This window comes from Cydia splendana, chromosome 19 (assembly GCF_910591565.1).
Source record: "Cydia splendana chromosome 19, ilCydSple1.2, whole genome shotgun sequence".
In the NCBI taxonomy this organism is placed as follows: domain Eukaryota; kingdom Metazoa; phylum Arthropoda; class Insecta; order Lepidoptera; family Tortricidae; genus Cydia; species Cydia splendana.
In genome coordinates this window covers 11794034-11821783 of record NC_085978.1, presented here as the reverse complement: position 1 = coordinate 11821783, position 27750 = coordinate 11794034, and the positions used below count along the sequence as shown (strand labels likewise).

Sequence of the window (27750 nt, the reverse complement as noted above, 5' to 3'; positions counted from 1 at the left end):
AATATTTAGGTTTCTATCATTACTTAACTTGTTTCATGCCTCCTTTAACTTAGCATACAAAATTTATAATATATATGTCACTGCAATGTGATAAGTGATAACTAAAATAATCTACCATTATTGTTCGTTTTTTTAGCATTTGAAAGAACTTGAAAGAAGGTAAGCGATCTTGACATGTCTTTTAATTGAAAAACGCTTTTTAAAAATCAATAACTATTACTTATGATTGCAAAAGAATATAAATGATCGTATTAGATTAATAATTGTTGCATATTTGCCGTAACTTATTTTAAAAATGTGTTTTTCAATTAAAAGACACATCAAGATTGTTTACCTTATTTCTAATGGTAAAAAAAACGAACTATAGTCAAATAGTCATACCATTATCATTTGCTTGGGCCAAGTAAACTAACACTAAGATCATACAAGATAAAACCTGTGTCAAAACGTCGGTAAATAAAGGAACTTAATAACATAAATTCGTGATAGACCCATCTATAAATGTGAGTTAATATGCAAACAAGATGAGTCACAACCATTATCTCTCTACGGCAATTATGTAAGATACATACTATCAACTCTTAATTATGCTGCGGCATTGAGTAAAGTCCATTTACACATACATATGTGACATTTTAACCAAAAGATATTACATTGTCGGTTGTTGATAAGGTTGATTTTAAATTGATTGTCAATAAAGCACTATTTACATATAGCGCTTCATTGACAACCAACAATAAGTATCCTTTTGGTTGAGAATGGCACATATTTACATAGTTTTTGTGATAATGACACAGAGAATTCATTATAAACATCTAACGGTTGTGACCTCGTGCCAGGGCCTAATGCCACAGACACTTGATAAAAACATGATCAAAGATGGTTATGTGTACCTATTTAGCAAAGTTTATTTGGTTTTTTACTACATGTGTATACATATAAAGATACATTTATTCATTTTATAATCATCAAAATGTTAACAAATTTACAATTTTATTGATAAGGGGTTTCCAGTTAATTCCTCCTGCAATTTCATAATATTGAGTGAATTTCTGAATTTACTCAAGAATCTGAAGTATTTGGAATTGCCTGAATACACCTTAATTAATGAAATAATTTAACATCTGTTTCAAGTAAAACAAAAATCTTTGTAAGCAAAAAGTCATAAGTACTTATCTAGTTATAAAACTTGTCTATAACAATACTAATACTTTTATCTTGGATATAATTATGTTTGGAGTAGTAGTAGTAGTAGTAGTAAACTCTTTATTGTACAAAAAGACATATTAAAAATAACATACAATTAGTAAGAAGTACAAAGGCGAACTTATCCCTTTGAGGGATCTCTTCCAGTTAACCTTTGAGTAGATGAGAGGAGAAAGTGAAAAGAGGGTGACAAATGCAGCAAAATGTACAACAAGGTACCAGAAAGATAAAGGATATAAATACATACAAAATTTATAGGATAAACATACATATATTACACAAAAAGGAATGGGGAAAATACACTAAAAATTGGAAAGAATTAGAACGATATAAAGCAACTATACAATAGAAATATAGACAAATTAATCAGTCAGATCAGATAACCATACTTTCTTTAACCTCTCCTTGAACGACGCAACCGATTGTGCCTGCCTGAGCGAAACAGGCAGCTCATTCCACAGCTTCACTGGACGCACTGCGAAGGACTTGTTGTATCCTCGAGATTTGTGAGGAGGGATGGCAAGTGATAAATTCGCGCTCGAACGCAGACGGTGGCCACTGCCTTCAGCCAGAAATTGAAATTTTTGAGAGAGGAGAAGGAGAAAGGAGGGTTTGGTAGATTAGATAGGCAGTGTTTGGGTTAATTTAATATATTATGAGATTTGATAGTGTTTCTGAAGATACAAATAATGTCAGACGATGTTATGTATTGCTTAAAACACACAAACATGTTCTAGTTAAGGATATGCTAATTGCGATAATGTCTGCTGCGGCTTGGTTAGCACTACCGAGAATCTTATCAGCTGTAACCAGTTCTCATGCTAATTAGGTACACACACAGTTGAATGGTGTAGATAAATTTAAATTTATTAAAAATATAGAGAGATAGAATACTCTTGATTGGCACACCTGAGTAAAAGATATAGCATAAATAAAAACAATTGACTAAAGATAGAGGGCAATGGGACACTGAAGTAGGCTTATAAAAAAAATAGAGGCAGACAACAGGTGATTTTATTGCTAAAAAGCGATTTCTTCCAGACAATCAGAAAAAAAGTTACTTCCATAAAAAAGTTTACATTCAGTCAATTATTCTGAGGTACTAACTTTACTTTATAGGTGGTTTAAGTTCTTCTTAATTTCTTGGTTTCTTTATAGGTACCTACTTATCTGAGTTCTGAATCAAACAATTTTTTTTAATCAGTAGAAAAAGGCGCGAAATTTAAATCAAGTTAGTCCGATATGCCGATATTTCGGAAATCCGGAATACAGATATTCATGCCCTAGTTGTCAGTATAATCAGACAGCGCAAGTGTAGGTTTGCTATTATTTTTTTATTTGTTTGGAATAGAGATTACAGTTTAATAAGCAATGTAATGTGGGGATTCCCTCATGCTGTGTTGTGTTTATATATCAACTGAAATGATTTCTTCTTGAACACATTCATTGCCCCCGACGCACATGTGCGTCCACCGTCATACTGGCTGAATGCGTTAAGCGTCACGGGGAAGCCCATACGTATATTTCTCAATTAGGATTCCATACTGGTGGACCTTGAATTTAAATTAAGTTATTATAATCACATTTTTAAGAATATTCATAATATTTACTATGTAGGTACAGCTTGGCAAAAAAGAGTAGAAATTAAAAAGTGGCAACACTGTAGTGTCGTCCCGTTTTCTTATATAAATTGGTTTGAAAGGGACGACACTACAGTGTTGCCACTTTTTAATTTCTACTCTTTTTTGCCAAGCTGTATGTATGTTGTCAAAAGTTGACGTTTGAGATTCCAATGACCACACGTATCAATTTCAGTTTAAATAAAATTAACTAAATATTTTTTTCCAATCGTTCCAGAAATCAAGCAGAGATGGCGCACACATGCCGAGGCACCATCTCTCTCCTCGGCGCTCTGATCCACACGGCGGACTCTTGCACATTCGTGATCAGCAATGGCGGCACGCAGACTTTCCACATCAGGGCGCACGACGAGGTGGAGCGGCAAAGCTGGGTCACCGCGCTGGAGCTGGCTAAAGCCAAGGCCATGTGAGTGAGACAGCCTGACACAAACCATCTCTCTCTGACTTGTACTTGTAATTATTAGTGGATACCTTCAATTTTATTTCTAGGAAGTAGTGACAGTGACTTTATTACTATGGCTTTAATCTTCTTAATAGGCCCACTTGAACCATTCCACTAACCCGGGGTTAATCGGTTAAACCTGGCGTTACCATGGTTACCAGTACAATTTGACACTAGGTTAACGGTTTAACCGCTTAATCCCGGGTTAGTAGAATGGTGATGTACAATGTGAGACACAATACACTTTAGACAACCAATAACTAACCAATTTTTTTTTTCTAGAAGAGCACAAGAGTCCGACGATGACGAGTCGGACGGCGGGGCGGCGGTCTGCGCTGAAGGCGAGAGCGAGGACGCGGGTGGCATCGCGCGCGAACTAGCTGCCAGGTGTGTTTCCACCTTTATTAGGCTGGTTTTAATTTGAAGAGCACAAAAGTTAGACTATCATATAGACTAGCCCCCTTATTCATAAACGTTTACTAAAGTTGACAAGCGGATAATAATCGTTTGTCCCTTTCCATCATACCAATACGTCGGAAATGGACAAACGATTATTATCGGCTTGTCAACTTTAGTAAACGTTTATGAATAAGGAGGTTAGATGATTATCGAGCGCTGTCAAAAAGCAATCATCATCGTTGTCCATCACGTCATTGTCTCATCGATATAGAAAAATACCTACTGTATGTAATTGCATGAATTCTATAGTAATTTAAAATGTAGTTTTTCTTATTTACTAGTAATGCATGTTAATTATAAGATGATTGAATTAATGATTGATTGATTGATTGATGTAATGTTTTGAAAAGATGTGTCCCGCCGAGTTGCGGGTCCATATTGGGATACCCTTCTCCGATTGAGGGGGGATTTAAATCTTCTCGAGGCAGAGGTGTAGGGTTGGAGCCAGTGTAGCTTTATTTGACGTTCAAAAGCGCAATGTAATATGCCTACTTGAATAATAAGCTATCTTTATCTTATAACCGCCCGGCTATCTCATCTTATTGTGATATTAATATTATTAATTTAGAATGTCAACCATCCTTGTTCTAGATTCCACGACCTCCGCACGTGCTCGGAGCTGGTGGCGCGGCACGGTGCAGCCCTCCAGCGGTCTCTAGTGGACCTGGAGATACCACCTTCAGACACCACCAAGCAGGTGTCCGAGCGAGCCACGCTCTTCAGGATATCCTGTAACGCTATGATGAACGTGAGTACTCATAATGTGCTCGGAGCTGGTGGCGCGGCACGGTGCAGCCCTCCAGCGGTCTCTAGTGGACCTGGAGATCCCACCTTCAGACACCACCAAGCAGGTGTCCGAGCGAGCCACGCTCTTCCGGATATCCTGTAACGCCATGATGAACGTGAGTACTCATAATGTGCTCGGAGCTGGTGGCGCGGCACGGTGCAGCCCTCCAGCGTTCTCTAGTGGACCTGGAGATCACACCTTCAGACACCACCAAGCAGGTGTCCGAGCGAGCCACACTCTTCCGGATATCCTGTAACGCCATGATGAACGTGAGTACTCATAATGTGCTCGGAGCTGGTGGCGCGACACGGTGCAGCCCTCCAGCGGTCTCTAGTGGACCTGGAGTTCCCACCTTCAGACACCAGCAAGCAGGTGTCCGAGCGAGCCACACTCTTCCGGATATCCTGTAACGCCATGATGAACGTGAGTACTCATAATGTGCTCGGAGCTGGTGGCGCGACACGGTGCAGCCCTCCAGCGGTCTCTAGTGGACCTGGATATCCCACCTTCAGACACCACCAAGCAGGTGTCCGAGCGAGCCACGCTCTTCCGGATATCCTGAAACGCCATGATGAACGTGAGTACTCATAATGTGCTCGGAGCTGGTGGCGCGGCACGGTGCAGCCCTCCAGCGGTCTCTAGTGGACCTGTAGATCCCACCTTCAGACACCACCAAGCAGGTGTCCGAGCGAGCCACGCTGTTCCGGATATCCTGTAACGCCATGATGAACGTGAGTACTCATTACCTGCAAAATATGCAAATTTCAAAATTGGAGTATATAGGATTATTACCTCACGTCATTTGAGGACACTGTAGGTACCACCTTTATGTGAATGAACCTCATATTAACCTTTCCCAACTAACAATTTGAGGCAAAATGTAGGTTTATACGACCAAATTTTATGGTCGTATAAAGGTCGTATATACGTTTATACGACGCGATTTGGGCGCAGCTTATTCAACTTAAAGTCGTATAAAAGTTGAGTAATGGTCGTTTTAATACCTATTTAGTTGCATAGTCGTCGTATATGCGTCGCCGATTCGACACTTCGTTGTATAAATAGTAAGTACTACGACGCTTATTCGACTTAAGAAAGAGTAGTGGTGAGAAATACGATATTTATACGACTTTAATTTGAGTTATCGCCGCTTAAAGGTCGTACAAATAACTTATTTCTTCAACGCAAGTTCCGCGTCGGCTTGTGTCGAAAATGACATCAACATCAGCAAGTGGTGTGAAATTGTATCTTTGAAAGGTATAAGGTATAAGTAGCCATTTTTTTTAAGTTGGTGGTTTATGAAATAGGAGACAAAAGTGTGTATTATATCTGTAAACTACTGCGCAGTTAAATTTACTGATGTTTGCTATATAAGTTTATAACTAATTGTTGATGCGCTTTTAAAATTCTTACTTATTTAATTATTTTGTTTAACAAATTATTAAGCAGATGCCTTATGGGACAGTTATACAACTTGAGGTTGTATAATCTATACGATTGATTTGGAATGGTCGCCATAGCTTTTCGAAAGTTGTATAAAAGTTTATTTTATCACATCTATTCGACTGTTGGTTAAATAGCGGTAGTATAATAGCATTTTTGCTACTTAAGTACGAATAGCGGTCGCCATAATAACAGTTAGTCGACTGTTCTATAAGGAACACTTTTACGACGTGTAAGCAACTATTAGTAGTTTAAAGTAAAAGTCGTATAATGGATATTCATACCACAAAATTGTCGTGACTACGACATTATTACGACCATAATAATGACGACCTCTATGCGACCAACTGTGGTGTAAGAAAGTTCTATAGGAGTCGTCGTGATACCTACTATACGACTGTCGTATAAAATGGTAGAATAAACGTTTATTCGACCTTGCTATACGACAATAAGTTTACCGACTATTTAGTCGTATAAAATGGTAGAATAAACGTTTATTCGACCTTGCTATACGACGATAAGTTTACCGACTATTTAGTCGTATAAAATGGTAGAATAAACGTTTATTCGACCTTGCTATACGACAATAAGTTTACCGACTATTTAGTCGTATAAAACGGTAGAATAAACGTTTATTCGACCTTGCTACACGACAATAAGTTTATCCGACTATTTAGTCGTATAAAATGGTAGAATAAACGTTTATTCGACCTTGCTACACGACAATAAGTTTATCCGACTATTTAGTTGCATAATGCACCATTAGTCAAAATGACGACTGTTATGCTACTTTTATAATACTTCGAGTCGTATAGCTACTTGATATACGACCAAATTGTTTGTTGGGTTTGAACGCCACGCTTCTATCTCTGTATCTTTAGGTATTTAAATAAAAGTAAACAAATAATTTGTACATTTTCGGGTAGTTATAACATTTATTGGTTAACCAACCAAATACAAGACCGCCTGGATCAGTCGCTGAACGACGTGACTTTAACCTACATTACGTGATCGTGTAATGTTTTCATCTACCCTCAACTGGCTTAAGGAGCCATTTGAGGGTAGATTTTGTTTACTTTTATTTAAATACCTAAAGATACAGACTATAGTGTGCGGCGCGTCATCGTGAACCTTGTCAGAACACCATGGTATAATAATATACTCCGCCTGGTGCTCTCTTCCGACCACGTGACTGACACAAGCCTACGTCATCATGCGACAGCGCTATATAATAATATGCAATAGCGCTATACAAAGTGGCAATGTTATTGTGACGTAGGCTTGTGTCACTCTGGGAAGAGAACACCATGTTTTATTAGACTATGTCAGAACACGAAGGTTGGTGTTGGGCTGTAGCTGCGCACATAAGTTAACCTCTTTGGCGGTTAAAGGGCTAAATGTCCTACTCAACAATAATCTTTATCTTTATCAAACCTGACCTAAATACTTATCCCCTTATTCATAAAACTACGGGCCTGATTTAGTAAAATTATGTTTTATCCCTTTCTTACAAATACACAAGTCAAAATGACAGATAAAGACAAACGACTCATAGCTAATTCAGGCCAGTAACGCGTTTATCAATAACGCCATTAAATTTGTGCAGGCATGTTCAGAATTCATGAGCGCAGCGGCAGCTTCGAGCGCGCGAATGTCACGCGCTCTACAACACGAGCGAGATCAGAAAATGCGGCTCCAAGAGGCGGTAGAGCAGCTCGCCAGACAGCACGACAACTTGGAGAAGGCCGTCTCTCATCGCACAGGTTAGTTCTATTACCAGTGGATATATGCAAAAGGAGGTAGAGTAACATGCCAGACAGCACGACAACTTTGAAGTCAGTCACCGCACAAATAAGAAGTAGAGTAACTTTCCAGGTAGAGTGTTAGATAAAACGAGCGAGATCAGAAAATGCGGCTCCAAGAGGCGGTAGAGCAACTCGCCAGACAGCACGACAACTTAGAGAAGGCCGTCTCTCATCGCACTGGTTAGTTCTATTACCAGTGGATATATGCAATAGGAAGTAGGGTAACTTGCCAGACAGCACGACAACGTAGAGAAGGCCGTCTCTCATCGCACAGGTTAGTTCTATTAATTACCAGTGGATATATGCAATAGGAAGTAGAGTAACTTGCCAGACAGCACAACCACTTGGAGAAAGCCATCAATCACCGCACAGGTAAGGAAGCAGAGTAACATTCCAGGTAGTAGAGTTAGACCCAGAAAAGTCTGCAGCGATTTTGATAGCCCACGCAGTGCAAGTGTTACTTTAAAGGTCAATCTTCTATGAAATTATGACGTATTAATAACACTTAAACTGCGTGGGCTATCAAAATCGCTGCAGACTTTTCTTGGTCTAACTCTAGTACTAGTTGATGATATATGTTGCGCGTTACAAGTGTTACAACACGAACGAGTTCAAAAGATGCGGCTCCAAGAGACAGTGGAGCAGTACCTAACAAACACTGGATTACCCAACTGATATATTCGATGTGCCGCCAGGCTACCGCTGATAATTAGAGCACTCTTGGTCCAATGTGCATTGCGTTTCACTCTCTCACTAAGCAAAATGTGAGACGCAAATACACATTGGACAGATGGAATACCAGCCTTAGATAATGCACTTTCAAAAAGATTGAAGAAGGCCATCATCACACCACAGCAGCACAGGTATGCTTGCAGGTAAGACGAAAAACAAATCACCATCGTGCGTGACACTACAACTTAGTGAACTTAGTGACAGTAGAAGAAACACTATGTTTCACGTCTAATTGTATACGTAAACGCGTGGCTAGTCTGGCTTACCAAGCATAATGACCATAAGATACCATATTTCTTCGTAATAAATTCGAATTTCTGTTTCTCCTACTGTTGTTATGCTTGGTAGGGTATTCTAGTAAACAAACGAATAAACAGTTTATCTATCTTATCATTATCAATAAAAAATAAGGTCGTTCTTACACGCACATTAAATAATGGTTTATTGTAGGCTAAAGATACGGTAGTCATAGTAACGGTATCCTATTCAATAGATTTTTCACATGCAGTGCAAAATCTTAAATCCTAGATTTGAGCACTGATCTACAATATAAATATAAGGTACTTACAAGATTGTCATTAACGATCAAAAGCGCGCGGAAATTCATAATCATGTCAAGTGTAATTCTATTGAATTTAGAATTAATATATGATTTCATTTTCTAACAGTATATTCCAAGATAGTTATATTGTTATTTCACACACCGTATCTCCTGGATTCAGCTTTTCGTATTTTCCAGTTTGCTAACCTTGTGTTGGGTGCATTCAAGCGAGCCGCCAGACTAGGCTGCTATAGATTCTCAAAAGTGGTCACGTTTTATAATTTGCTGTATGTCCCTTTAGCACTCATAAGATGTTCATATATGTGACGTCTTCTCTTTTGCACACTCAGCACACTTCTACAATACCTCTAGAAGAGGGCCAAGAAGAAAGCTCTAGAAAGTCCGCATGCACAATCGCTCTTTTATGTTTTAAATTAAAATATTTAAAAAACATTTGACAATGCCTTCGGCTGTCGGGTATTATACACTCGCGTGCAAAAGTATTGCATCACTTTGCATTTTTTCGTCCGCACAAAATATATTTGTAAACTGGTTAATTTCACTAAATTATTTTAATGTAATCATATTCTTTGAAGTTTTAGCTCTACGAAAAGTAAAAAAACATGGAAACCGACCCAGTATTTTTCAAATTATCGGCATTTTCCCGATTTGTGAGCGGTTTCACGTTATGACGCGCACGAGTTGCGCTACCCTTGACCCCTATAAAACGGGGGGCAGAAAGGGGGGTTGTTATCAGTCACTTATCAGAAGTCGATCGTTACATATCTCCGCGTATTTTCCCGTAAAAAAGACCTGGAAAAATGGAAACCACTGAAGCTGAAGTCCGCCAAATCGTCCAGCCGCTGCAAGCGGGGCGTAGCCAACGTTCAGTAGCTGCCGAGCTGAATTTAAGCCAATCTGCAATTTGTAGAGTTTACCAGAGGTTCCAGGGGACTCGATCCTTAACTTCAAGACCAACAAGCGGCCGCAGAAAGTGTACATCAGAGAGGGACGACCGCTTCTTTGTCACAACATCTCTCCGAGATCGACACCAGACAAGCATTGCCATCCAGCAGCGTCTGCGTGAGGTACGAGGAGTGGCTGCCAGTGAGTGGACAATAAGAAGAAGACTTAAGAAAGCGAACCTGATACCCAGGAGGCCCGCAGAGGGGCCCATATTGCTGGCGCGACACCGTACAGCCTAAAGAGTGTTTGCTGAAAATCACAAGGACTGGACCATTGAGCAATGAACCCCAGTTCTCTTCTTGAAAGAGTGCAGAATGTGCTTGAATGGATGTGACCGAAAAGGAAGAGTCTACAGAAGGCCAGAGAACAGTTCGCTCAATGTTACTTCTCCGAAAGGGTCGCCAATGGCGGTGGATCCGTAATGTTCTGGGGCGGCATTTCCTACGACGTGCGGACAGAGCTGGTTTTCGTGGCTGGCGGGGGCCGTGACAGTGGATTGACCGCTGCCAAGTACATCACTGATATCCTGGAGGAACATGTTGTTCCTTATGCCGGTATTTTTGATGAGGGGTTCATCCTACTGCAGGATAATGTCCCGTGTCATACCCCTAGAGCCACCGCAGCCTACCTTCTCGAAGTGGGCATCGACACCATGGACTGGCCAGCGATGAGCCCGGACCTTAACCCTATTGAACACGTGTGGGACTACCTAAAAAGTAGGGTTTGGAAGCGGAATCCTGCCCTGGTCCATGTTGAGGAGCTGAAGGGAGCGTTGCTGGAGGAGTGGGACGCTATTCCTCATCATCACATTAAAAAATTAATTAGGTCTATGAAAAACCACTTGGTTTGTGAAAGGAAGGCTGTGGGTGGCAATACCAAGTATTAATTAAATAATAATAATCGATATTGTATTAAAAAAATGACATTTATTCTTAAGTTTGCAGATTTATTTTTGGAGCATTATGCGACTACTTTCAGTTTTCTGATTTTTTGTAGTCTTCAGATTCGAAATTTCATTGTATTTGCCATTTTTCTAATGCGTTACATTATAAGCTTTCAGTTGATACCAAAATTTTCAGAATCGGGTATAGAATTACAAAGATATTGGGTGCAGGCGAAAAAATGCAAAGTGATGCAATACTTTTGCACGCGAGTGTAGTTTGTAGATTTCTAACAGGCCCCGACGGCTAATCCTTTGACTATTGTTAAGTAAAACCGCAGGTGCTATACTTACCTCCAAAAAAGGGTCTTCATTATTCTAACTGGCACCTGAGCGCGGGCTAGTCCTACGCTCAAAAAACCAGTGTAGGTGCGCTCTCCGATAACGCGCCTTTGTTAGGCATCTCGATGACACATTTTAGACTGGTTCTGTAGCGTTCGACTCGCCGGCACTCAGTAACCGTATAGTACTGAGTGCCGGCTATTTGAACGGACCACACACATCCTAGAAAAATATTTATCCATTAGTTCATTATGAATCTTATTGCAATTTCCATAGGAGTTCTAATTCAATTACCTGGGTAAAGTGAACGAACGATTTTTTATGCAGGTTGTATATAGCACGAGCGGGTTTACTTAACAATAGACAAAGGATTAGCCGTCGGGGCTTGTTAGAAATCTTCAAACTATACCACCCTCGTTTCCAAAATTTCACTTACCCCCCTCGTTGCACAATGTACTAGAGTCAGACCAAGAAAATTCTGCAGCGGATTTGATAGCCCACGCAGTGCAAGTGTTATTTTAAACGTCACACTTCTATGAAATTATGACGTATAAATAACACTAGCACTGCGTGGGCTATCAAATCCGCTGCAGACTTTTCTTGGTCTGACTCTATTCTATTGTGAAAATCATTCGTTTTAGAACGTCTCCTTTGTCTGCAAAAACAAAACGCAACGAAGCGACTCCGCTTTTGCTGCGCTGCGCATAAAAAGTATAACTGCATGAAACGGACCGTCAAAATTGACTTGAGTGTGTGTGAGTTGGTTGAGTGATGTGATATTGAGTGGAAATTCTGGTCGAATAATAAAATAAATTTCTTTAAAATGTTGTAAACTTCAAGGTTTAAAAAGAATCTTATTCATTAAATTAAAAATGTTAAACCTTTAATCTGCTACTGTTCGGTACGTAAGACAGCTCGGCGAGCTATCGTAAAAATGTTCCGTTTCCTACGCTGTATATTTTCATTTAAAGTTTTTAGGTGATTTCAAGGTTGCTTCACATAAAGAACTTCAATTGGTTGTTAATATGACGTATTCGTTTATCTAATTACCGTCTGCCGCATTAGAAGTGTTGTCTTTTGGCAGCTGCATCGTTCGTATCGGTCGGGCGTTTGTATTGTAATTGTAATCCTGGTTCGTTTGGTTTTGTTTAGTGTAGTGCTAGATGCGTGGTTAATCACAGTTGATTCCGATGACGAATTAAATTGTGCTTCGTAACAACGTCATGGGCGGTAAGTGAGTAAAATCACAGAACCGGAAAAATCAGCATTAGTGCAATCATTGTCATCCCATGGTTGTTATTTTAGTCCTCCAAATATGTGGCGGGATTTTCACTGAGTGACCATTTGAATGTGATTGTTTTTCACGTAAGTGTTCTTCTGCTAGCATGATCTTGCACTGCTTAGGGTACCAAACCAACCCTTGGCTGATTGTTGCAATCCAAAGAGTTCATTCCATGATTTCACTGGTCCACTTTCACTGGTGCTTTAATTCACAACCAAAATATTGTTGTTACAAATAAAAATAGTTTGTTGCTTATTATTTTAGCAATAGAATAGATTTTGTGAGGTGGGATCAAAATAATAAGGTCTGGCAGGTACCCTCAAACTCACAGATGCATAATTTTATTAGAGACCTTTATTTGTATTTATACACATTTGAGAAACTAGCATTACCTTATACCTAAAAAAATATAGAACTACCTACAAAACTAAAACTAAACCTAAAAAAAAAAAAACCTAAAACTCTATATCTAGAGAGGGCCCCTGGGGCATAGTGCCAAAAATGCTGGCAGCATTTCCTCGCTGGATCGCAACGCTTATATGTTGAGCGAGGAAGCTGCCAGCTCTTTTGTCCCCAGAGACCTCAACAAGCCGTTTTGACAAATCTGTAAAAAGACTCTGAGCTGACTGATAAAAAGTGGACTTTACTGGGAATAATTTACCTAACCTAGGTAGATATTGCAAAATCCTAATTTGCACAGAAAATTACAATGTCATGAAAAAAATGGGTTAAAAAAAAGAAAAATAGTATAAGTTGGTCATAGGTAGTCTTAACCAATGCTTGGATATAGAGATTATAGAGATAGATAGATCATGATGTTTGTATTAATTTAATGTCACCATTTCTGTTTTCAATGTCTAGATTGAACATAGTTTCCATATGGAAATAATAGTGTTTGTATGTTTTATAGGTGACATACAAGCCTACATAATCAGGAGATGACTAGTTATATTGCATCGCTGTATAACAGTGTTAAACGATGGTTATTTGGTGATGTACCTACTGCCTACAATTATATTGTTGTTTAGGAAATATACCATTATAGAATCTACCCATTAGTTTAATTAAATGTTTATGTATCTATAAATATTTATAAATCTCTAATGTCTGTACTACACAAATATTTAATATGCATACCTACTCGTATTTAGACCTAGCTATCATTTAAAATGTGAAAGTGAATTTAAATATTAGATAAACTGGAAACTAGATGAAATTTAGCTATGTTGTTGTAAATTATATTTCATTTTACAATGTTTTTGCAAGTATAAGTATATTAACCTATTTATGTTACGCAGGGGGTAACGGCACAGGACAGGGCAATGAAACAGAGGATGAAGACCATGAATTCTTTGACGCTATGGAAGATGGTGTCAGCTCCACGGACGACAAAGCACACAATTCATTTGTAATGAAAGTACCTGTAAGTATTTTCTAAAATCAGTATTAGAGTATTAAGCCTTTACAAGGCAGAGGGAATATATTTCCCACCCGATTTTGAATTTTATATCAAAGAGATAGGGTTCAATTTTGCATAATTCCTGACAGGCTTATGCCTTTTAAAGGGTTAAACTCTGTTTAATGCCGTTGTCCATTTGAAGGTTAACAATAATCTAAATAATAACATAAATTGCATTCACTAATTGAAGCAAATCTGTTTTGAGACAGTCATTCATAACAATGTATGTACTAAGTTAGTAAACAAAATAGGAAGTATGTTTTGTAACAAACATTTTGCATAAACAACTCTTATTCACAACTATGTAGTCATGTCAATTTTGGTATTTGAATTGATTCTGTAGTTGTTTCTAAAGGGGCCCACAGAATACCAGTTCGCCAGATGATATCAGCCTGTCAGTTGTTTGGAACTGTCACTTGCGTTTAACTGACAGGCTGATACTGTCCGGCGAACTGGTAATCTGTGGGCCCCTTGACAATCAATTCACTTATTCGACAACTATATCTCTAATTAACATGACATTGTGTTGTTTTTGTTAATGTTCCAATAATGTAAACATTTAACCCGTCAAGCTGACAGTGACAACCATAGATAATATTCAAGTAGCAAAAGTCTTCAAAGAATGTATGTAACAAAAGAAGAGCTATTATTATAAATTTTAGAAAACTACATTAAATATAATTTACTAAACAAGTCAACATAGTACTATGGATGACTTACCAAGTATAATAATAAATAAGAAAATCACTTCCACTGTAAAATAGTGTTCATTATATTATAAATAATTTCCTTCCTTTCTGGGGAGGCATACCTGGGGAAAGAAAGAAATTTTTCACAAAAGAAAAACCATAGCTGTTTGCTAATCCATCAGACAGTGACGTAACTTTGAACTGAGGCCAGTGGCAAATTTATTCAATAATCCTCACAAGTCTCGGGGCTGTAGCATTTTGACAGTTCCACCATTCAGGTACGCCACTGCCATCGTACATGGATCAAGTCGCTCGTAGTTCACCCCATGTGTGTGTATCCTTGCAGGTAAACAGAAAAAACAAAGTAAAAAGCGGAGAAAGCTCTGATGACTCGGAGCCTGAGATTGTAACAGAGACACAGCAGGTTAGTTATGTTTATTAGCCAGGTCCACACAGAACGAACCGCCTCGCGAGGAAACTGCCTCGGCCGAGGCACGTCTCCACCGACCGTGCTGTTTCGCGCGGCCACATCCTCGCGAGGCGGCTCTATCTGTGTGGACCCGGCTATTGGATGCTTACTATAAGCGTCACTATTCTTCCTTGATATTTTTTTCTTTTAAAAATCTACTAAATACCTTTCCTGCTATTCTTATTAAAAGTATTCTTAGGATTTTAAATATAGTAGTAAATTTTTTTGGAAAGCTTCAACCACCACAAGTTTTTGTCGTATACTGAGACATTCTTCTCTATTACAAGTCTGTTATAAATTTAAGCTAAGATGTCATCTGCGCCAGGATAACAAGCTAAAATCATAACTGACTGACGAAATGTACGATATTTGTATTTATTGTTGGGTACCCATAGACCCCATAGTGTCCCATTGCTGGGCAAAGGCCTCCCCCTACTTTTTCCAGTCTGCTCGATCCTGTGCCGTCTCTGACCATTCCTTTAAAAAGCGGACTACAAATATTTATACTAAATAAATACCAATCTACATATTCAATGAATAAAAAGTAAACAATAGGCAGGCAATCGTATCTACACTTATTTTGTATAAATTAAAAATTATTAGCGTCGGAACCGGAACCTAGTAACAGTTGATGGTGCGTAGACAAAAGTATTATTGTTTTGAACATTGTTTGAACAGAACGCTAGTACAAACACACGAGTATTTGGATGACGCTAACGTTTGTATAACCATTTTAACGTGTGAATTATGGCATATATTCTCAAGTATTTTACCTATTTATCACTTTCAAGTTTGCTCAATTAGTGTACATCTGAACGGTGCAAGTAATAGCGTATAGGTATAACCGTGAACAAAAGTAATAATACGAATAACTTAGAAAGGTTCCCATTTTTGAACTCCGTCGGAACGTTGACGGTATATGTATTTAAGGTGAGAGAGGCTATTTGCTTGTTAGTGTGTTTATCTCCCAAACCTTTTTGTTGATGTAGTGTGTACACTGTACAGTAGAATTCATAAATATACATTTTTTCACCTTATTGCAATGGATTAAGGTGTACGTGTAAGGTAAATAAGTCCCTACGCTGCCCGACTGATGACTAAGTAAAAGGAAAACCTCTGAATAAATAACGATGTCTATGAAAATGATGACTTTAATTGAAACTTAATAGCTCGCCAAGAAGGTGTTTATCAATCGAGGAAACACGTGAATCGCTCGTTATTAATACTAAATCCTTTAGTTTAGAGCACTAGTCGATAGTGATGGTTATTATACTTATAATTCCATTTAATGCCGTGCCAAGAGTAGGTCATTGTCTATTGTGGAAATAACATTCATTAGGCTGTCTGTCTATCTCTCAATATGGAATATAATTAATTCAGGCAGATGCTCGAAATAATGAAACTATGGATTAGACGAAATTATATACCGGAGTGTGTTTCGGAACCTATTTGTGGCTTTCCATCTGAGAAGGGGGTTTATGCTGCACCTGCAATAAGGACTTTTTATCAGAATTTCTATTGGAATTTCAGATGGAAACATCCTTATTGCACTTGAAGCATAAAGGACCCTTCTGTGATGGAAGTATATAATTTAAATGATTTGATTTTAAGTAAGCATGCGGTCAAAAGTAAGTGTTTGTGACGCTGGCTAAAGCGACAGTAGAATTGTTTGTAACTTGTAGTTTTAATTAGAAATGTGACCTTGATGGCACTGTTTTTCAACCGCAGGTATGTATTTTAATGTAAAGGAAAAAACTTCGATTTCTACCTGTTTGCGTCACAGACTTTCCTGTACATATAATAGCCGTAACAGCCTACCGCACCGCGACCTTGGTGCGGTGCGGTAGTCTGTTACAGCTATAAGACTGCTTTACAACTATTGAAACGCAGTTCATTGCGTTTTATTGAGTTTGAAAATGTTTTATTGAATTAGTTCCTGTTACGGGAAGATACCTATTTGATGTTACAGCAATTGTAATATCAAGTAGGTATCTAGACTAGTGTTGTGAATAACGCTCATTTCGAGGCTTAAATACTTGAGCCCTTAAGACTCTCGAGGCTTAACGCCTCAAAGGCGCCAAAGACAATTTCTTACATCCATACGCGTAAAATAAATAAATACAATTCTCAAATATAGTCAAGTCTGCAAGGCTTACGAGTCTTGAGGAATCGACTCTTTAAGCCTAAAAATAAGCGTTATTCACAACACTGATCTAGGCACAACCGCTGACCACGTCCTCCAAATGCTTCTACTTGTTTCCAGTCGGAAAATGTCATATTGTGTTTCATTCAAGCATGGATCAGTGATGTTTTCTGTGTGCCACTTTACACTCATGAAACGTTTATTAAAGTTAGCGAGATTATCTCCCAAACATGATCGAAAAAGCAAACTAAGTACTTCTACTCTCATCGAACAGATTTATTTACTTTCATAACCTTGCATTTCAATCCACCGTTGAGTTATAAAAGCGACCTTGACCTGACGATATAAAGTATACTTTCCAAAACACGCAAAAAGCTATGCTAGTTTCGGAAAATTATGCGGTGTGTAATGTATGTAATTTGGCACTAGCACTCTTGGCAAGGTGCGAGTCCTCGACATGAATTTTTGCGAGTTCGCGTGGACAGAAAAGTACTTATGAATGGAATTTATTTTTAGACTTTTTATTTTGTTTTCGTGATCTGAGTCTGTTCCGAAATCATGTTAGCAGTAAACTAGTTAACTGAGTTTTATGTATGTTTACGTTATCTAATAATAGAGCAGAAACATAAGTTATTATATTATATAAAGAAATATGCTTCTATGAAATATTTTTTGTGAGAACAAATATTTTATGGCTATTGAACTTTACAAATTAAAGATAAACCATAATGCTGCTCAGAATACGCTGACGACGAACCATAAACGCAGTGACGTATACGCATGTGTCACGTTTTTAACCAGCTACAGTCGTGATCGCGTCTATAAGACCGCTATAATCACTTCTTGCGATGTTGATGCAACTCTGCGTATTTTGAGCAGCGGTGTGGCCGATCCTTTAATCTTCTTCTTCTTCAACCTAGCGTTTTCCCGGCCTAGCGCCAGGGTCCGCTTTCCTGCTCAATCTTCTCTACTTTGCCGGGTCTTCGGCATCCTCAGGCGTGAGATTGTTCTCTTCCATGTCCGCTATCACGATGTCCAGCCAGCGCTTCTTAGGCCTACCGCGGCCACGTGATCTAGTGACTTGGTCGGCCGATCCTTTAATAATAATATAAAACCGGTTTAGCGGAGGCACACTTGTAAAATGATTGTTAATTTGTACCAGGTTTACTTCGTGGAGGAGCGACCAGAGAGCTCCATGGGAGGCGTGGACGCCGCTGCACCCACCAGCAAACCGCCGGCGGACTCCAAGAGCATGGACGTCACAGTCTGGGTAAGTATCCAAAATGTCCTCATATCACATATCAGATATTTTACAGAACTTTATGCACGTTGCGTGTTGAAAGGAATAATTCAAGCGCCGTGGCCATTGACCGCATTAGGGTCTCGTCTCAACAAAACTAAACAGATGTTTCATGACATGTCCAAATAACTCAATTCAACTAGTCTACCCTAACTCTGAATGCATCATAAAAGTCAAAACAATTTGCACCTCTTTAATATGTTTTCTTGCTCATTTAAAAATCGTTAAAAGTCCAATTAACTATGTGGCATTGTGGCCTTATTTGTTCCATTTATTTTCAACCCGGAGTTGAAGGATGGCAGAAGCTAACTGTGCTAAAACATAACATAACAGGAACGCGACACGCACACATTCACAATTCGATTGAGTATGTGTGCGAGCGAAATCGGTTTTTCGTGATCGTGAAGTCTCAGTTTTGTCTTAAGCGACCTTGGTCCATCTGTTTACTGTAATGTTCAATACAATTGAATGATGTGTTCGTTGCTTGCAGCCGCACGTGTCGCAGGTGGTGTCGATGGTGGACGGGCACCCGCGGCGCACCCGCGTGCCCGACAAGCCCAACTACCCGCTCAGTCTCTGGTCCATCATGAAGAACTGCATAGGTATGTATGTAGTTGTAGGCCTCCAAGCCTTGGTCGGCCGAAGATTCCTTACATCTTGGCTTCGTTGCACTACAACGGGGCATGAGCGTGGTGCTACATCACACTTTCGAGGTGCCCCTGTGGAACGACGCCATATTTGTGTTTGAACATGAGAATTTTCTGTTTTACGACGATAACTTTATCATGTCCTAACAAAAATCGATGAAATTAGTAAAGATCTTGGGAATCTGTCTATCCCTGCCAAATTTTACGATTCTTTGTCAACACCGTAAAAGTTATCAATCGAAAAACAGAAAATTCTCATGTCCAACCACATGTATGACGTCGACCACAGTGCCGGGAGCGACGCTCTTTTATCGCGCTTCGTGACGAAGCCTGTATAGAATAGAAATGTTACATATAAAGAACAGTAAAAGTGAGCTTGCCTTACAAGCATCCTACATAGTATGAGAAACTTTCTGAATCTTTTATTCACTTAACTAAGCTGTTACCTTCGTTCACAGGCAAAGAATTATCAAAGATCCCCATCCCGGTGAACTTCAGCGAGCCGCTGTCGATGCTGCAGCGGCTCGCGGAGGACTACGAGTACTCGTCCGTGCTCGACGAGGCGGCGCGGTTCAACGACCCCGCGCAGCAGCTCGCCTACGTGGCCGCCTTCACCGTGTCCGCGTACGCCACCACGGCCTGCAGGTGACTAGCATAGCAATCATTTAGTTTCTGATATACAACAGCGCCATTTACATTGTTTTTTATTTTATTTTTTATTACACACTTCTGCGTATATACCTATATCTCTTTGTATGGTGCTTCAAATCTTGTAACTTAAATTTGAACCACTTCTGGGTGTCTGATTGAGCTAAATTTCGCATACTTCCATATTTCCAATGACAATAATATGCTAACATGGAGCTGATCTGATGATGCAGTCGGAAGGTAGCCAAAGGAACTCTTCGATGGAAAAACATAAACACATTGAGTTTAGGCTCATTTGAAAGGTCTCGAGAAGTACTTGATAGACATGCAAAGGAGAGAAAGTACAGTCGGCAATAAAAGTCTATATCAAAAAATATTGTTGATTTAAATATGGAACTGCAATGTTCTTAGAAACACTTGTAATCCTCAGAGACGGATCATGCTGTTTTCACGCCAAAGTGGTATAATAACAAGCTTATTAGGGATATGTATATGTATGCATTCTTACTGCCAAATTATCCTTTTTCTCTTTCCTCGGGCAAAATAAACTATCTTTTTCTTACCGCACCTAGCCTTTTCTTACAACCAATAATAACCCTTTGCTAAAAGTGATTATTTAAAGCTGTTTGTTGTTGCAGAACGAATAAACCTTTCAACCCGCTGCTTGGCGAGACGTACGAGTGCGACAGAATGTCAGACCTTGGGTGGCGGTGTATCTCAGAACAGGTAACTGTCCAACACATATATACCGGGATATTTAATGCTTTAAAAGGTGCATCCACACCGCAGGTAACTTTTGTGCAGCAACACTGCAACATTATATATTATCATTAGGTAACTAATAACTTACCTGGTTACTTCCTGTTACAGTATTTACAGTGTTGGTCCACAGTTGCTCCATATACACAATAGTTACACATACATACACGGTGGCTAAAAAATAACTGCATTCCCGTTGCCAGGGAGGTTTTGGATTATACTGAGCAACTTTTACTACGGGACCAACCCCGAAATCGCAAAAAAAAATCCCTTCCATAGAAAATGGACCAGCCAAAATGTATGAAACAGTCAAATTATTTTCGTGTTTTCCCGGTTGGTCTTATAGTAAAAGTTGCTCAGTATACCTAATCCCAAATCCTCCCTGGCAAAGGGAATGCAGTTATTTTTTAGCCACCCTGTAGGTATACTGCGGTGTGGATGCATCTAAACTATCTAAAGGAACAATCCTGACTATTGTCAAATGCAACTCGCAACTCGTGTCGATTTAAAACACCCCCTTCGGTCGTGTTTTAATTTATCGCCACTCTTTGTGACTTTCCTACTTTTCGCACTTGTATCATAATGCACTATTGTAGCTGAAACTCACTTGGCTGTCATTTTTTTGCAATATTAATGATTAAGATGCAGCACAAATGTTTCGCTTAGCTTAAAACTCGGGTAAATCCATTCGACCCTCTCAGCAAATATCTACCCTCTACCTTTTCTTAATACCAAAATCTCATAATCTGACAGATGGATTTACCCGAGTTTGAAGTTAAGCGACTCAAATAATGACAAGGAAATAAGAATGTATATTATTTTTTAAATCCTTTAAAATCCTTTGTTGTTAACCAAATTCCCCTGATATTCCATCCCACTCTTCCCCGCCCGTTTTCTACCTCGTTCCTCGCTCTGCCTGTCTCTATCCTCGCCTATCCTCCCAGCACTCGCCTCACACCTTTTCCAAATTCCAAAACTAATTTTTAACAACAATTAAGGGTACGTTCTAAAATGAGTTCCTAATACAAGAAATCGCATATTTAAAAGACTCATAATATTCAGTCATTATCAAATAAATTTCAATTTTTTTACGTCGCTAAAATATAACGCGACAATGGGGTTGGCAACTGTCAAAGGTTTTTACTTAGATGGCGCCAACATAAGTTTAACCTGTCTCTGTCGAAAGATGATCTCTAAGACAGTTCCTTCAAGTTGCTTTTGAATATGCTTAATTTAAAAAATAATTGCTGAAATATTGCCGTAATTTTCTTTCTTAAATGTTACATTTTTAAATAACAGTAAAGGCTCCGTCACACAGGCGCGTTTTGCGGGCGGCGCGTGAGCGGGCCGCGCCGCTTTTACATATAAAACGCTCACGCCCCGCCCGGAAAACGCGCCTGTGTGACGGAACCTTAAAATTGTATCTATGCCTATTTCGTAAAAACATGCCATACGATTAAATAAATAATTTTTTAAATAATAAAATGTTTGTAGAATTTTTTTGGAAGTATTTACCTATAGCACAATAGTTTCAAAAAAAATCTACGTACATTTTACGTGACAGCTCGATATAAAAATGAACTGGCATAGGGATCATCATTGGATGCGCGAGGTTTAGTTTCGTTCTATGAAAATTGGCTTAAAGGGCATCCAGGCTTTCCACCGGCCAGCCCCATAATAATACGACAATTATATCTCGTTTTGGAACGTACCCCGTCCGCGCTGTTTCGGCCATCCATTAAAGTGGTATCGTGGGGCAGGTGTCGCACCACCCGCCCATGGTGGCGCAGCACTGCGAGGGCGTGGCGGGCTGGCAGTGCTGGCAGGAGTTCACCATGACCACCAAGTTCCGCGGGAAGTACCTGCAGGTGGTGCCGCTCGGCGCCGCCTCCGCCTGCTTCCCCAGCCAGGGCAACAAGTACACCTGGAGGAAGGTACACACACACACACGATAATACATAATATAGGGGCGATCCGGACGTGTCCTAATACACACACACATGATACTACATATAGGGGCGACGCGGACGAGTCAACGAAGTATTCCAGTCGGCTGAGGCGCGAGCGTTTCATATATTTTTTCATTTCTCATGCTCTGAAAGAGTCTCATAACAACGGACAGGTATGGTATGGAATAGGTAGTAAGCGGGCGGTGGAAGGAAATAAATAATAGGTCGGTAGGTTCAAATAGCATGACTAGAGTGTTTACGTTACTGCATTAAACGTCTCCACTTTAGACATTGCTGTTATTTCATCGGTAGTGACAAATATTCACGTAAGGTCAAATGGGATGTGTAAATATGACTCCTAATTTTTTCTAACAGCCGCGCTGCGTTGTATTTCTAATTGTGAAAGTTTAGAGAGTGTAAAAATGACTGAATTCAATTCGCTGCTACATCTACGAAGAACGTAAGTAACTTAGTACTGCCACTTCAATATCTCGCATTTGGCCTTACGGCTAAAAGCAAGTACTCGTATAACAATAGAATTGCTACGGTGAGGAAGAGAACATTCGCAATGCGACGAAATTAAAAACGCGTTTTGAATTGCTGATAACGTATCAAAGACAAATCTATGTAAATTAGACGGGTGACCAAAACTTGACGGGCAAGAACACCTAACGTTTTGACGTGGCACTTGAGGAACAAACTATAATAGGGCTTTCTCCACCATTCATTTATGACTTGATGTCTCTACACCGTGTTTTTTTTTATTTCCGTTAATTTCAAGGGTGCATTCCTGAGCTTAAATCAAGTAACTTTCTCAAAGACACCGATATTCTAATTAACTCCATTTCGGAGATAATCAATAATATTTTTTTCCTATAAGGCCTCTACAAGCGTGTACACTTGCCTTAGGGCCGGTTTACATATTGATTAGTGTTTAGAATGAGTTCATACAATGCTACTAAACTTAAGTACAATCTCAGTCGATCGATGTTCGAAATGACATTGATTATGTCACAGATTTCAATTGTTTGAGTGAGTTAAATGTAATGCCCGTGTTACAACAACCCTACATGCTACATTGAATTACTTTTGAAACTGATTTTTTTTTAATTAACTATGCCATTTAGTTATCTTAAACGTACTTAACCATACCCCGAAGTTAACGGAATTCAATAAAAACACGGTGTATAGTATACTTGCTTTTAGCCTTAAGGTGATACTACGCGCGCCAATTCCAAGGTAAGTGATAAGTGACGGTCCCAGGTCCAGCACCACCCGCCGACAATGGTCATGCACGTGGACAGCGCGGCGTGGAGCTCGTCGCAGCAGCACGCGTGGAGCAGCGTGTTCCGCGGCCAGGAGATCCGCGTCAAACTGGACCGCACGGGCTTGCTGCGCTTCCACGGCAGCGGGAACGAGTACCGCTTATATTACGACGTTAGTGTGATGACGGTCCCAGGTCCGGCGCCCGTCGACGCTGGCCGAGCTCGTAGCAGCAGCGTGCTTCCATCGCAGCGGGAACGAGTACCGCTTCCATTACGATGTTAGTGTGATGACGGTCCCGGGTCCGGCGCCCGCCGACGCTGGCCGAGCTCGTCGCAGCAGCATGCTTCCATTGCAGCGGGAACGAGTACCGCTTCCATTACGATGTTAGTGTGATGACGGTCCCGGGTGCGGCACCCGCCGACGCTGGCCGAGCTCGTCGCAGCAGCATGCTTCCATTGCAGCGGGAACGAGTACCGCTTCCATTACGATGTTAGTGTGATGACGGTCCCGGGTGCGGCACCCGCCGACGCTGGCCGAGCTCGTCGCAGCAGCATGCTTCCATTGCAGCGGGAACGAGTACCGCTTCCATTACGATGTTAGTGTGATGACGGTCCCGGGTCCGGCGCCCGCCGACGCTGGCCGAGCTCGTCGCAGCAGCATGCTTCCATTGCAGCGGGAACGAGTACCGCTTCCATTACGATGTTAGTGTGATGACGGTCCCGGGTCCGGCGCCCGCCGACGCTGGCCGAGCTCGTCGCAGCAGCATGCTTCCATTGCAGCGGGAACGAGTACCGCTTCCATTACGATGTTAGTGTGATGACGGTCCCGGGTCCGGCGCCCGCCGACGCTGGCCGAGCTCGTCGCAGCAGCATGCTTCCATTGCAGCGGGAACGAGTACCGCTTCCATTACGATGTTAGTGTGATGACGGTCCCGGGTCCGGCGCCCGCCGACGCTGGCCGAGCTCGTCGCAGCAGCATGCTTCCATTGCAGCGGGAACGAGTACCGCTTCCATTACGATGTTAGTGTGATGACGGTCCCGGGTCCGGCGCCCGCCGACGCTGGCCGAGCTCGTCGCAGCAGCATGCTTCCATTGCAGCGGGAACGAGTACCGCTTCCATTACGATGTTAGTGTGATGACGGTCCCGGGTGCGGCACCCGCCGACGCTGGCCGAGCTCGTCGCAGCAGCATGCTTCCATTGCAGCGGGAACGAGTACCGCTTCCATTACGATGTTAGTGTGATGACGGTCCCGGGTGCGGCACCCGCCGACGCTGACCGAGCTCGTCGCAGCAGCATGCTTCCATTGCAGCGGGAACGAGTACCGCTTCCATTACGATGTTAGTGTGATGACGGTCCCGGGTCCGGCGCCCGCCGACGCTGGCCGAGCTCGTCGCAGCAGCATGCTTCCATTGCAGCGGGAACGAGTACCGCTTCCATTACGATGTTAGTGTGATGACGGTCCCGGGTCCGGCGCCCGCCGACGCTGGCCGAGCTCGTCGCAGCAGCATGCTTCCATTGCAGCGGGAACGAGTACCGCTTCCATTACGATGTTAGTGTGATGACGGTCCCGGGTCCGGCACCTGCCGACGCTGGCCGAGCTCGTCGCAGCAGCATGCTTCCATTGCAGCGGGAACGAGTACCGCTTCCATTACGATGTTAGTGTGATGACGGTCCCGGGTCCGGCACCCGCCGACGCTGGCCGAGCTCGTCGCAGCAGCATGCTTCCATTGCAGCGGAAACGACTACCGCTGCCATTATAATGTTAGCTCCGCTTTTTAACTGAGCGATTACAACACACTCTTGAACTGAGACGTTGCAAGCGAGTGGATTACGGATTCAAGCGTAACGCGGTACGGTACATTTTGATAGTAATTATTTTTCATTGCGACAGACACTTGGCAAACGAGTGGCGTTATGTATAATTAAGAAATACCTCTGTGTTTCATTTGGCCTTACTGGATTCGACTAATTATACGGACATATAGACGAAAGTAAGAGTAGGACCTAATGGTAGGGGAGCCCACGATGCTAAATCGGGATTTACTCGAGCGTCATAGAGATCTATTGGGTTGCAAAGCTTAGATTATAAAAAGAAAAAAATGTCATATAATATATATCTTTTCATCGGTGGGGGGAGCGCCTACAGATTTTCAAAAATGTAAAAAAAAAACTGTTGCATGGACATACTCGAGCGCGTGACGATATTGATATCATCCATGTCCTACGTATTTAAAAAAATGTACGTATGTTAATTTGATTGTTTCCATGATGGGGGTGGTCGTACGTAAGGGTTGAAAATGAAGAAAAAAAAATTTTATCGAGCGCGTCAGGTTTTTTAAAGAGATGTTAAGTGAACCTAAAAAAAGCTCTTATATAATAATCTGACGATTTGGATGAGACGCAAACTCGCGGCCATTATTAGAATGTGCAAAAAAAATCGCCATTTTGAAATACTCAAGCGCGTCAGATTAAGATATATATGGTTCATATTTATGCCCTAGACGTGCTGTCTCATAATCTGACGATTATCTGGAGGGATTAGCTTAATCTGACATTTTTTTTTTTAAATCATTGAACTTAATTCATTGAAAAGCTCAGGACATGCAAATAAAAAAGTGTATGCTTTTTTTATGTAGAATACTTGTATTTATATATTTTATATGAACATTATTATTAAAGATTAATTTTTTTTGAGTATTTTTTTTAATTATCATCTTCGTCGAAATCATCTTCCTCCTCTGGCTCGATTTCATCCTAGTTATCGTCCCATACAAAATTTGAAATTCGCGCCTTTTTCTATTGACAAGATTTGCTTACTCGACTTTTCACTTCCTTAAAACTGCACACATACACGTTTATGGAATGGGCAGTCAAATATCAGAATGGAAATTGTATAACAAGTACATTTATACCCAAATTTCAATTGCTTCTCGTAAAAAAATAATAAAATCGTACTTGGAACCTAAAATACTCTAGTGCAGAAACGTATCATTTTCTGCACCCCTTTTAGAACAACAATGTCCCTCTTTCAGAGCATGATAAATGAAAAATATTTATTCTTTTCAAGTGGAGTAACAGGCTGTCAGGTGATAAAAGATAAAAATAGTACGCAAATCGCCGGATGAGTACGCGAGTACGCAAGACCATAAAATAGTACGCAATGCGTACTATTGCGTACCCATCTGGCAACTCTAGTCCAGAGTGGGGACGGAGTGAAAGAGTAATAGATAGAGAAAGAGTGAGAGAAGAATAGAAAGGCGGAGAGGGGAATATAGGCATCACGTAGCTGCACGCATTCAACTTTATCGATGAATTTTTGTTACTTCGGCTTGTGGAAATCGTCAGATTATATATTTTTCGGATTCCTTGAATTATTCCCTTCAAAATAAAATAAAAAAATATACGCGTCGACTTGAGAACCTCCTCCGTTTTTTTCGTCGGTTGAAAATTTAGCCACGCTCGAGAATGTCGCGATGACGTTTTTTTTTACAACTTTATAGCCCTCCCCCTTAACGTCTCTCTCAAATTGTCAGATTAGTGGAATATACACGTTTTAGCATGTAACTAACTCACCCTATCTTAATCTGACGCGCTCGAGAATTTCAGATGATCAATTTTTTTTTTACTAATCTGATCCTTTATCCTTGATGGGCGGCCATATATATGGGGCTCATATTTGGTGGAAGTACTTAACCGGGTACAAGGTATCCCCCCGTATATTAATCTGCCGCGCTCGAATAGATCCCGAAATCCCCTCTTGGGCTCGCCTACTATAACGCCAGATCCTAACTAAGCGAACGCGACGCGAATAAACTAAGGGCGTTGCGGTAACTTGCACCTAGCGTTAGAAGTAAGTCATCGCATCGCCCCTATCCGCATCACGTGTTGAATCTGCG

General features: G+C 40.7%; 1 protein-coding gene across 1 annotated transcript in view; it reads left to right on the top strand.

Moving 5' to 3' along the window:
* LOC134800105 (oxysterol-binding protein 1) overlaps positions 1-27750 on the top strand; it is a 39330-nt gene that overhangs the window by 1386 nt on the left and 10194 nt on the right. The window contains exons 2-12 of the mRNA XM_063772579.1: positions 3064-3252; positions 3571-3675; positions 4339-4495; positions 7584-7740; positions 13824-13948; positions 15020-15097; positions 18448-18555; positions 19076-19187; positions 19691-19877; positions 20519-20606; positions 22400-22573. Of these exons, the coding sequence (XP_063628649.1) occupies positions 3064-3252; positions 3571-3675; positions 4339-4495; positions 7584-7740; positions 13824-13948; positions 15020-15097; positions 18448-18555; positions 19076-19187; positions 19691-19877; positions 20519-20606; positions 22400-22573 (1480 nt within the window). The remainder of the gene's footprint in view (positions 1-3063; positions 3253-3570; positions 3676-4338; positions 4496-7583; positions 7741-13823; positions 13949-15019; positions 15098-18447; positions 18556-19075; positions 19188-19690; positions 19878-20518; positions 20607-22399; positions 22574-27750) is intronic.